The sequence below is a fragment of the Rhodnius prolixus genome, unplaced genomic scaffold (genome assembly GCF_049639745.1).
Source record: "Rhodnius prolixus isolate KJV_2025 unplaced genomic scaffold, Rpr scaffold_2, whole genome shotgun sequence".
Taxonomy (NCBI): domain Eukaryota; kingdom Metazoa; phylum Arthropoda; class Insecta; order Hemiptera; family Reduviidae; genus Rhodnius; species Rhodnius prolixus.
In genome coordinates, this window is record NW_027411592.1 from 33395105 (window position 1) to 33407908 (window position 12804).

At 30.7% G+C, this 12804-nt stretch overlaps 2 protein-coding genes across 7 annotated transcripts; one reads left to right on the top strand and one right to left on the bottom strand.

Annotated features, from left to right (window-relative positions):
• Positions 1 to 2: 2 nt before the first annotated feature.
• On the top strand, positions 3 to 2107 carry LOC141449525 (SAP30-binding protein-like). Its single transcript, XM_074119068.1, has 2 exons — positions 3 to 141; positions 551 to 2107. The coding sequence occupies exon 2, from the start codon at positions 646 to 648 to the stop codon at positions 1399 to 1401; it is 756 nt and encodes a 251-aa protein (XP_073975169.1). The 5' UTR covers positions 3 to 141; positions 551 to 645; the 3' UTR covers positions 1402 to 2107.
• A 1456-nt stretch (positions 2108 to 3563) lies between these two features.
• On the bottom strand, positions 3564 to 12739 carry LOC141449524 (uncharacterized). Of its 6 annotated transcripts, none has more exons than XM_074119067.1 (8): positions 12558 to 12739; positions 11275 to 11315; positions 10410 to 10611; positions 8774 to 8858; positions 8592 to 8666; positions 8180 to 8347; positions 6680 to 6808; positions 3564 to 4074 (listed from the first exon to the last, which is right to left on the bottom strand). In XM_074119067.1, the coding sequence occupies exons 2-8, from the start codon at positions 11282 to 11284 to the stop codon at positions 3919 to 3921; spliced, it is 825 nt and encodes a 274-aa protein (XP_073975168.1). In that variant the 5' UTR covers positions 11285 to 11315; positions 12558 to 12739; the 3' UTR covers positions 3564 to 3918. The 6 variants fall into 6 exon arrangements, with proteins under 6 accessions (XP_073975168.1, XP_073975165.1, XP_073975166.1 ...); XM_074119064.1 differs by having other exon boundaries at positions 11185 to 11315; XM_074119065.1 differs by having other exon boundaries at positions 11275 to 11302; positions 12558 to 12738.
• Between the last annotated feature and the right edge of the window lie 65 nt (positions 12740 to 12804).

A 12804-nucleotide genomic window follows, 5' to 3' on the forward strand; every position in this document is an offset into this window, starting at 1 on the left:
TTTTTTATATCTATTTTTTGCACATTCTTTAAAAAGATATAGAAATGATTATGTTTTGAACTGTTTTTTGTTCAAAGATGGTCTTGAAAAACCGTTTTCTCCGACGAAACTTAAAAGAAAGAAAAAGGAATTGATCAAACAGTGAGTTAAACCTACAATTATCAACATTTAGATTTCAAAATAAATGTACATTAAGGAACAATTACCAAAATTTCAAATTTAAAGAACTGAATGATTATAAAATTTGATTTTAGTTCGGAATACTTAAAGAAGTAAAATAATCTTTTTATTGATAAAAAAAATTGCAAAGATACAATATCCTTAATGTAATTAAAATTAATGTTCATTTGGGCAAATAACATCCCAAGATTTTTGTAACGAAATAATCACCGTTGAAGAACGGTAAACTAAAGAATTATTTGTAAATAAAGATTGTTTAAAAAATTCATATTCTTATATCCTAATTTTTAAAGAATTAATGAAGTTAATTTTTTAGCCTTCAAAAAAGTTTATCACTGCCTTTATAATCATGGTTTCTTAAATGTGACAGGTTTGTATTGCAGTTGTAGTGTTACCTTCTACAACGAAAGTGTCTTGAGTGGAAGTTCAAGTGAAGTGGTGTTTTCTGCTATGGAATGAAGAAAAATGGCTAGTCTAGCCTTAGCTGCATTGACAGAAATTTATACAGATTCTGAAGATGACGAATCTCACAGGGATATTCATGAAAAGTCTTTTTCAAAACAGATGAGCATAGAAAGTAAAACAAATAACAAGATTGGTAGCAAATCCGTAGTTAGTGTGACCAGTGAAAATTTGGTGTCTACTCAAATAATCTCTGATGAAGAACCTTCAATAGAGGTTTTTAATGATGTTGAACTCCCACAAGAACCGGTGGGGCGATGTTCAATTGAATTGCAAGAGAAGATAGCTACTCTTACAGAAAAAATGAAGGTAAAGAGTGTTGATATGAATCAAATTATACAAGAACGTAAAAGTTTTAGAAATCCCAGTATTTACGAAAAACTTATTCAATTTTGTGACATTAATGAATTTGGTACAAATTATGACGCCCAAATATATGATCCACTGAAATGGGATAAGAGTTCATATTATGATTCTTTGGCGAAAGCACAGAAAGCAGATATGGATCAGAGGGAAAAGGAACGTAAGGAAAGAACCAAGGTAGAATTTCTAATTGGAACAGCAAAAAAGGCTACAAACGGAAGCAGTACGGAAGAGGAACTGAAAAAAAGAAAATCAAAATGGGATCAGAAGTCAAGTTCCGTGCAGAGTACGGTCACCCAGCCAGCAGGAATTGTTACTTTGACTTCTTCAGCTACTGGTACGAAGGGTACTGTAATCTCAGCATTTGGGACTTTGCCAAAAAAAACAAAAATGTAATTATTATTAATGTAATCGAAAACTTATTAGTATAACTTGCAGAAAATTTAAATATACCTATCTGACTTTAATAGAGAATAGCTCCACCAAAATTACTGCTTGAAGTAAATAAAAAAATATAACTATAAAACATGGCATACCTTATTGGTATGTAAATGCCAAAAAGAAAACATATTTATTATTCACGGAAATGTTATGTATTCTCGAGCACTACTTGCCTCACATAGGTACTTCCTTTCTCTCTAATTTTCTTTTCAGTTTTAATTTTAGCCAAAAATTAATTTTTTATTGTAATAGAATGCAAAATAATTTTTAAAACCTTTGATTGGCTCTTGATATTTTTTCTGAGGGATTAAATTAAAAGAAGCTCTATGCAATGAGGTTCCTGTGAAGATTTTTTGATTATACTTACCTCTTCACTAACATTTTTTAAATATGAAAAAGTACACTTTACGCTTTGCAAATTTGAGAAAGTAGCTCTTATCGGATATTTGTTACATACTCTATAATTATTCTTCCCATTATAAGTGCGGACGATGTCATTTGTATATTTTACCATATATATAAATTTTCATTTCAAGTGTCGAACAGCAAATGGGTGAGTTATTCTTCATTCTTGTATGTAGATATTTTCTTTCTTATAACTGATGTTTTGTATAAAATGAATTAATATATGAGGAAATATATTTATTTAGAAAATGTAAAATTTTAGCATTATTTTTTAAAACCTATGTATACCATTTACAGTCAATGTCGAACTAGTGTCTGTTAAATATATACAAAATTAGGTTCTTTAATAACAGCAGAATTTGAAATAGAACTGCTGAATACAATCAGCAGCTCATAACAATTTGAAAAAACTATCTACATGGATAACTCAACTTCTGTTAACGTATTCTCCCTTAACTTGGTGATTTATAATGATTTTCTTTAAATTTCCATCACGTATGTATATGGAGAACAGTGAACTGTCCTGAAAGAACACTGAAAAGAGAATGGCAACCTGTTACTTAGAGGGCCAATTTTTTAGTCAAGTTGCGGGCTGTATTTAACAAAGAAATAAAATTGGCAAAGAAGTGGGAGTAAATAAAAAAATAAAAATGTATTTTACAATCAACTTTTAATTTCATCGGTAAATTCATTCATTAACGTGCAGAATAATTATGCGAAATAAAAATTCGATCTGGTCGTAGCAAGGACCAACTCGTGCGGTGAAAGGCTTGACAGGGTCAAAAATGATTGGATGAGAGTATGTGGGCGAAGACTAATTTTTAATGACTTCTGAACGATAAACGTGATAGCAACTAAATAATTATTAAGAGTACTAGAAGTGGTGATATTTTGGTTGAGAAACCCAATTTTTAAAATACGAATTAATTAAGTTTAAATGAATAAATTTATCCTGATTTAATTAAAATAATAAATTGATGAATTCGATTGACTTTTTATTTTTCATGTAGGTGCTTAGGTTTGAGTATGCCCACCAAATTTTAGTTACTTCGAGATCTTAATCTTATTAATTATCCACAAAGGTTTTTTTTTTGGCTTCTTAGACTTTGCAGATGGCCAATTCCCCAAATGTTATGCACTATTTTGTTCTTAATTTCTGTTTGTGATCTATTAATCTATATATGCATCTTAATTCTTAGAATAAATTTTTTATTTAATTAATGTCTTCCATGAAATCGCTTTTACTGTAGTTAAAAACCTTTTTAATGACAATCAACTTAAAAATAATAGGCAGAGGTTAGCTCAGTGGATTAGTGCCCCAAGCGAGATCCCGGTTGGAGTCCAGCCTACTCTGCTTTTTCAAGAAGACCTAAACCCAGTTTGAAGACGTCAGTGCATTGAAAACAGATCCGTATGCTAATGGATCGTGATACATCTCGCTTCTTGCCATATTGTATTTGGTCAACTCAGAAATTTGCATTTATGCTGTGCGGAATATATTTTTCAAGTGTTGTTGGTCTTAAAATCTAAGGTAATTGGTAATCCTTTTCAGTAAATGTTCATTTTTAATTTCAGAACTTTATCATCTTTTTCCAATTGAACTTTCAAGTGATTTCGCTTGTCCTACCTCTTCTCTGTGATTAAACCTTTCACCAAATTACTACATTACTACATAGTGGGTTTATAGCGCCCATAATTTAATAACAAAATAATAAAATTTAAAAATTATATTGCCAAGAGCTTAGCATATTTTACAAAAAAAAAGTTTTTTTTTATTTTAAACCTGATCATTTTGTCTAAAATTTTAATTATTACAACATATTTATCACTTGAACAATGTTTGTGTTACAATCAAATCATGTTCTTTAGAAACTGATACTATTTGTAATAAAATAAAATACTATTAATAAAAATAATCTATGATACATCATATAGAAGGCACAACGGCTTCTTGCTCAAATTTTTGAATACTTAATAATTTAATGTAATTATTATTAATATCATCTTATAAAAAATAAATTATTTGTTCAACAAAGTAACCAGTAACCATTATTTTAGTTATAATTCTTAGATTTTATTTTCTTTTGTGATCTTTTTAGGATTAGAACTGCGATTAGGTGTCTTTATAGGCGTTACTCCGCCGAGTCTGACTGGAACAAAAGTTTCTCTCCGTAAAACTTCGGGAAATTTTGCTTTGGTAATTCTTCCTTCTCCAGCAACTTCCTGTAAACCAAAATATATAAATTTGATGTATTTGAATCCCATGATATTATAGGTATTACGCATGATAAATTTAAAGTAAAGTGTAAACTTTTGGCAGGATTCTGCCTTGCGAATTAACAGACAAAAAATAATGAATACTAAATAAATAAAAATTCTAATACCAAAACCCGAAGGTTAGATAAAGAAATAATCTATTAATCGTTACTTTACTATTAATTACTTCCCTTACGGCCCAAAAAGAGAAAGCATTGCCAAGTCAAATTTTCGAAATTGAGTTAATACAGAAAATATAGTAATTCAACAAAAACTTCTATTATTATACGAATTCCAAATTCAACGACACCTAATTTTCTTGAATAATAATTAAAACAAATAATAATCTATTGAAAATAAGAAGAATAAACGGAAAATATAAAGCACATAATAAGATCGTGTGAAAGGTCGGCACAGACAGTTTAACTTTACCGTTAGAATCAGGAGGGCAAAATTATCTAACTGAAGTTAGTAACAAAAGTTGGATTAGTTAATTAATGGAAGGTGTCTAAATAGCAGTGTGAGCCTCGACCAGTGATTGAGTTTGATATAAAAATGGCGCTACAATAGGACGGTGCTCATTTACAGAACAGTCCAAACATACTAGACTTTCTGCATGATAAGAATCGGAAGATGCAACTGATGGTGCTACTAAACCCAGCATAACAACTTTCTTCAAGTTTCAGGAAAAAAACAAAAAAACAAAATTATGCAGAACTAGAGTAGGAAATAGAGGATGTGGGAAGTATAGACTGTCATGGTGAGTGAGTAGTGCTGATAGTATTTTCGGCAACTGGCATAATTCCATTTGAACCCATCAGTAAAGCTGCCCTTGCATTGGTTCAAAGATTCATATCAAACAGCATAAAGCATTCCATATATTGAAATTACATACCAGGATAATTCGAGACAAAAGAAAAAAAAAATTTGGTTCAGAGGACAGAATTATATTCCTTATAGTAGTAAGGGTAAGCCAGTATGAGTAAATGTTATTTGCTCATATATCATTGGAATAAATTAACTTGGACATAGAAAGCGTGCTCAGAGATGTAAAGATCTTTTTACCAATGACTCGTTTATCGAGATATGTTGCGGATAAACAAAGAAACTTGGCAGTTGCCTGGATCAACTATGCAAACTAATACATACGACTCGGTGCCGCTCAGCTGGCTGTTACGAGTACTGGAGATTTATAAAGGTGCAAGTACAATTGCAATTTTTTTTAGAGAAAGTATTGTGCAACTGGAGCGCAATGCTTAGAATATGATATGAATATTATACCTCGCTGATGGGAATATTATAATTAATAGGTGGCATATTACAAGAAGATTCCTTATGTTCTAAGATGGGTTTGCTTAGTTAGCAATGAATCCTCTAAATATGATGTTGCATGAATTCAGCTATGTGCTCACACTGGAGGTATATTTAGAAGACAAAAATTCTCATATAATATTTAATGACTAATTTAAAATTATAGGCCGTTAGCATATTTATTAGAGAAATAGATAGTTCAGGCTTAATCAGAATGAGATTGAAATAAAAGTGTGCGTAATCATGAGAAAGATAGCTGAAAGTCCTGAGGAACGTTCCTCGGAGAAGTGAAGAGAAGAATTTTTCAGCCAATTGAAAGCAAAATTCAAGCGGAGAGTTAGTCTTTTATATATAAAAAAAAGGAACTCTCTCAAGAGAATCGCATAAAATTTGCAATTGCAAACTTACAGGTTTTGAATATTCAAATGGTCAAGTAACAGACTGGATGAATTGCATCGGTTTGGACAGAGACGGCATCGGCTCGAATGCAACATACCAATGCTTCGGTAGCAAGATAATACTTGCTTCGTAGAATTGGAGGAAGAGACATCTAAAATTGACCGCATGTGTGTATGAGGCATAAGGCTACATTGAAAAATATTTAAGACGACATAAGTCTCATTTAATAAAGGCGATGTGCCGGTTAGATGAGGGTCTCAACTTTAAAAGAGGACTGCAATGCGAATTACCTTGTAAGTGAATGGTCTAGCAAACAACACAATGGTAATATTTCGCACAACATAAAAAATTCTACAGATCATAAGTTGTCACTTAACATTTGATTCTGGGCGAGCTGTACCCGAAACGCGATCTTATAGAAAGTTCATCCTAGGCGAGAACATCTGTGAGAGATGTTGCATCATTAAAAGCTGTGTAATGATGCCGTAGAAAGCCTCCAGCACTACAAGCAGGTTGTACTTTATTAGCCCCTTCCGAATCCTTGGCCAGACAATATTGTGGCGAAAATTAACAATCAGGCGAATGTGGGAAGGTGTTCGGTTCGAACGGGAAAATGTTTCATATTACAAGTATGTGCCAAGGGAATTAATTCATCAAATAAACAAAATAACCTCACTACAAGGTAGACATGCTAGTTTTGCAGTTAAGGAAAAGGGTGGTCCAATAATTGATAAAAGTAACACGCTGGTTCAACAAGTTTTCTACAAAATTTACTTTAAAAAGAAATTTTCATGGCGCGGTTATGTATTGAACATAAAGCGCCCTCTTAAATGTGATCGAATAAATGATTTAAAATATTTACCTTCGCAGGTTTTTTATTTATATTCTTCCGTGGTGAGGCTATATTCATTCTTTGCAGACTGTTTGATAAAATGTAGGACGGAACTGGGCGAGCTTGAAATTCCGTAACTGTTTTAGTTTGCTGTCTAGCCTTAAAAGTAACATGTTATTATAGACACAGTATGTAAATACATAGTAAGTTATCCTACAATTTATGTTATAAAATATTCTGATCGGAGAAGCAGGATACCGAAACTATTTTTTATTTAAAAATTAGGAATAAATAAAATTTTAATTTAATTTCTTTGTTTCCTCAGCTATAAAAGAATTGTTTCAGATAGTAGTGAAACTTCAATAGTGATGAATCATAATTACCTCTATTTTAGAAATTAGAATTATTTTAAGTATAAAAATATTTTTAAAAGATAATTGCACAATTATCAGAACAATTTTGAGAATGGTTAGCAGATGTTTAATTAATACTTAGCCTCATCAGGTCCGGAAATAACATTGTCATACACTAGTTCGATCTTACAAAATTTCTGACCTTTTGAAGCAGATATCTCTTATGTATTTCTTATGCACTTAGGGTAAAAATTAAACATAAACATGAATACAAAAAATCTAAGCGTTTAATACTAGGACTACCACGAACTTCCAAACTCCAACAGAGTATTGAAAATGAATAACATTCCTCTACTTCACTCCAGTTCGTCCGCTGCTGAAGTGTTCTATTAACTTATAAATCGTGTAATTCGCATAAATGAAGATTCCAATTAACTAGAAAGTCCTGCCTCTTGCTGAACTTTTCCGTACTATCATGCTTTACTAGATAAAAACTTATTTTGCAATATCTTCCCTAAGGATTATATAACGACTAATGTTACTTCTAAACAATTTGGCTGACATAGAAATGTTCAATAGTACATTGCCTAACTTTAAAACGGCTGTTGAGAAGTTCTACCGCTCGCTCCTTTTTTATAATTCTATATCATAATTATTATAATGACGTTTACTTCGTATTGAGGCGGGTGTTAGACTAGTGGCTTCGTAAGTAGGATATCCCCAGTTTGAATCCCGCGTAAGACTACTTTTTATTTGTTAGAAAAAATTGTTTATAGCAAAGTATGAGCTTTCGCTCCCGTCCACGATACCGAATTGGTAGTTGGGCATTAAGCCCCGCCTGAAACCAACTTTGACAATTAGTCTAGTAAATCTTATTTATTAGGTAATATAAACGCGTTTTTAAATAATAAATAAAAAAGTAAATTTTGAATTTTGCTATTAAATATAAAAGGATTTTTCCGACTAAAACTAAAAAAGTCAATGAGTACTGTTCTACAATTTAAAATAGTATTGGCAAGGTAGAAGGGATATCGAGTTGGCAATTTACTTATTAAAATATCTAAAATTCCTTTCAATATTTTCTGTTAAAAATAAATTATTTGAAAATAAAGGGGCTTTTTAAACTAATAACTCAAAATTATTGATTGAATTTACAGAAACTTTTTTTTATACACACCTTTTCCAATTTTTGCTGCTTCCTCCTTAAAAATTCTTCATCTCTCTCCTGAAAACTGAACGGTCGTACTTCTGTCGTACGATTAAACGCTCTGGTTGTCGCCATTCCTCTGTAAGTACTGCCATCCTCTTTAGTTTGCAGTTTATCTGTTTCTTTATCTTTAACAAGCTAAGCATAAATTTTTTACCATTAGATTTATTTAATTTAGTGAAGTTACTATCAACAATGTTTGAATATTATACTATTTCTTTTCGACAAAAGTAGCCCTTTTTAGTAATTTAAACAAAAAATATTAAACTGAACTTTTAAAATCTAGGAAAACTAGAGTTTAACAAAAAAAAAATCCGGAATAATAAAACAATGAAATATTTAAAATATATTTTTTTAAATGCAAAAGTTTATAAAATCATACCAATAATGTGTTCTCTTTGTTTTTATTAAGCTTTGATTTCCTACTAAATAAATAAGCTTCATCTTTGAAAGGTTTCTGCAAGGAGAGAAAAAATTAATCTCATTTTACAAAACAAATTTGACCAAATTAAAACTGTCCTGTTTGATAGTTGTATAAGGGTTGTATGCTCGTAGATAATTTACCTTATTCAATTTGGAGATTTCTGTTCCACTTTTCTCAGATGATGAAAGAAGTAAGTTATCTACAGCGTTTGAAAATGCTTGTTTCCTGAAAATAATGTTATCATTTTAATTCTTTAAGAGAAATCAAAGGTAATAATTCTTATAAATCCAAGATAAAATTTCTATAGAGGTATTTCGTTGTAAACTTTCTATTTCAATATTCCAAATATCTGGGCCTATTACTTCTGTTAATAACACGCAACCAAAAAACTTGCAGTCTCTACCTCTTTAGCTTGCTAAGAATTAAAACTGTCCGGTAGGACAGTTGTATAAGGTTGATATAGATGCAAGTTGATACTAAATATGATTTCTAGATCATGTTTGGCACACAAAACTAACCATATTCAAATAAATTTTCTTATTAATTGAAAGGCTTAGTACTATTCCTTTTAAATTATGGTATAGTTGGAATTTGATATAGGCGCCACGGCAGCTGAGCGGTTCGAGACGAATACCGCAAAGTTAATATGTATTATGGTATAGGATTCAATTTCCGGTCTAGGCCTTGGATTTTATTCAACGGTTAATGAAGGGTTTGTAGTCAAGTATGTTTGCTATCCACCTCCTTCAACAAATATTGACCTAATTGGTGGTTGGAGGTAAAGTCCACCTGAGAAATAGATAGAAATTTGTTGTCTGATCAAAAAGAATAATTCACAGCTTTTTCCAATAAAATTTCCAAATTGTCTTTTATCACAGAATTATAATATGCTAAGCCATTATTTTATTTTATATTTTTAATTCAAGGCGCGTCAACATCTGAGGTCAATGGTGCCTGGATCTTTTTTTAGGTACTGCCTGTCACCGGACAGAGTTCCTTCACATTGTCCATCACCGGACAGTGAGCTATAGGCAGCTCCTAGAAAGAGACAGTCTTAGGGATGGCAGCTAGATCCGATCCCAAAATTTTTGCATGGAAATCAGCATACTAACCACTAAGTAATTCTTTCCCTTACGGTAAGCTGTTTGTAAATTAAAATTTTCAAAGGTTCGTACAAAAAAAAAATGTCGACTACCTAAATTTTTTAGATATACTTAAAAGTCGTTTTCCACCAAATGTACTCATCATTAACCTTGTCACATCATAAATATTATTATTAGTACTTGTTTAATTTAGGGCGTGCCAACGTATGTCTTACTCGTCAGTAATTGGAACAGTTTAATGAGCATCCTCAGCGCTTTGCCGATCTCTATATAGAGTTCTCTCTGATAACATGGAACATATTCGGAAAGAGACCTAAAGAAACTCCTAAGAGGAGAAAATCTTTTGGCTGGCAGATCTATTTGAACCAGGAATCCAGGCATGCTAAAACTTTATTTTCATTTAATTATCCTATTAAAAAAAAATTAGTTTAACAAATGTAATAAGCAGTCAGACGAAAATATTTTTCACTCAGAAGAAATTAACTGAACTTTGTCGAAATGACATGTTCATAATCTGTCTTCAGAAAGAAGGGATAGCCAAAAATATTTTTCAGGTGGATCAGTTTAATGTAGTTGAAATTTCCGAGCGATTTAATTGAATTTGCGTAACCAGTTTTTTGAGATCAAGTCTGAAAAACAGAGGTACTTGAAATAGTTTTTAATCTAAACGTACATAACATAAGATGTGTTGTAGTCCCCTTCTTCACAGAGTACTGATGAAAGCTTTTGAGAACATTTTCTTTCACCACTTTTCATTGAAAACAAATGTCCTGTACTTGGTTTTTTCAAAGCAGCAAAATCAGAAGAAGTTAAAATGCAGCTTTGATCTTCTAGATTCTCGGACTTATTTGAAGGCACATTTTCATTTAAAGAACCTAGAAATATAAAACAGTTTGTTCACAATTCTAGATGCGATCATACTTCTTTAGTCAATGAACAGTTTTCCATTATAAATAAACCTTAAAGTTATTAAATTTTATTACTGGGTCAAGAGGTGGGTTCTCCTTCCAAAGGGATCGCAGCAAGAGAAGCTTTTATTAAATAAATAAATTAGGCCACACCATTTGCACTCGACAAGCTATACTTTTAAATTTAGGATTTGTATTTAAGACAAAATCAAACAAAATAAACCTTCTCAATAGAAGGGCCAATCCATTTGATTTTTTTTCAGGTATTTTATCCTCACAAAACGAAGAACATTTAACTACAACTTATCTCTCATACAATAAAATTAGGACGTACTTTCTTAGGGCAACTACCCCCTAAGCCCCCAAATTTGAACTTTCTCTTACATCAGAAACTTCCAGAAACCAATCCACGATCAACCAATATCCAACATATACAAAAAAAAAAAAAAATGCTTATATGAAATATGTTTTTTGCTTTTAATCATATATGTTATTATTTTAAGAACTAATAATTAAATAAAAATAAATACTAAATTTTACCAAAGAAATAATGATCTTCATTCTGTTCTAAAATGCCATTTACAGCAGAATAAAAGTCAAAATACTGAGGAGCTTGAAATTCATAATTACCAAAATCCATTCTGGATTCAACAGCAAACTGTAAATAAATCCTGTTATAAACAAAATAACCAAATGAACTTAATACAAGCTCATGACACGTTAACTATCAATTTTAACAAAGGAGTATTTACTCTGAGGTCCAAAGTCTTTACTATCTTCAAAAGTTTATATTTTAATTTACATAGATGTTATGAATTAAAAAAAAAATTGTCATGTAATGTTAATTTTTAACTATTTAATGATACTAATGTTAGTAAGAAAAATAACTTATGTCAACCTGATAGTGTGATACATTAAAAAAAAATCTAGGTGTTACAGACAGTATAAAGTTCATGTAGTAAATGTGAATATAATATAGAAAAAAACAATTTTTTTAAAGTGAAAATTAGGTAAAACCATAAATCAAATAATTTTTGTCAGGACCTTTCGTACACTGCATGATTTTTGTATTAGCGGAGACAAAATATTTAGTTGGAAATATCTCTTATATTACCAAAAAATTTTGGAATTTCATATTAAGTGAGAAATTTGATATGAATAAAATGGCAACAGACGTGAACTAACTTTTAGTACACTCCCTTGTGCTACAACTTACTGCTGTCATTAGTACTATCTTTCTACAAATAATCAGTTACTCGTAGAATCGAAATTTACTTTAAAAATATTTCTCTCGAAGCTTTAGAAATTTTTAAAAAATCAAATAGTACATATTTGAATGAGAGCATCGTTTGGAACTTGTATATATTAATTTCTTAATATTTTGTCATGTTTATAAATAACAATTCCTCAGTAGACCAAAACTTACACTTTAAATTTTATATTGACCATTTCTACCTTAATGCCCTTTTCATACAAATTCTCTAAAAGGAGCAAAATCAGCCAAATTGATGGTACTATTTCCTTGAATATGAAAATCCTGGGCTCTTTTTTTTTTAAGCAATTCAAAAATATTTCGTCTATTTAAGAATGAAGCAGATTGTACAGAGCAAACTTTACTTCTTTCTATTTAGAAATGATATCTAACTTATCCACTGAAAAAAAGTTTATCAAATTTGTTATTCTATGTAAAGCTAACACCTCTTTTTCAAAAATTTCAAAATGCTCTCATCTCACCTTTATGATAACTTAACTATCAAATATTTTTTCTGGTTATTTTTACTAAACAAAATGAACTAAAATAATGATTTAATAATTTTAGTGAAACGTATATTGCTTTTAATTCTTTTTTCTATTGTTAAGTCATAGTGACTTTTAAAAATAATATGGTTCGATTAAAAACTTAAGCAGAATACCATTGATTAAGACGAACAAGTTTCCATCCTTCTTTTGTAAATTCAAATGATTTCTTTCTCAATTGTGTGTGTCCTTTTAGTTCTTTTTTCGTAATCTATTTGCTATGATAAGTTGTACAGATACCGGCAGCAGCTTTTATTTTCCACAAAATTGTACCTATTGAAAAACTGTGGTCCGCGTAGAGTAAAACCAGTTAGAGCCAGATAACAAGAACGGAACCTTCTATGAGTACAAAACAGTCATCAC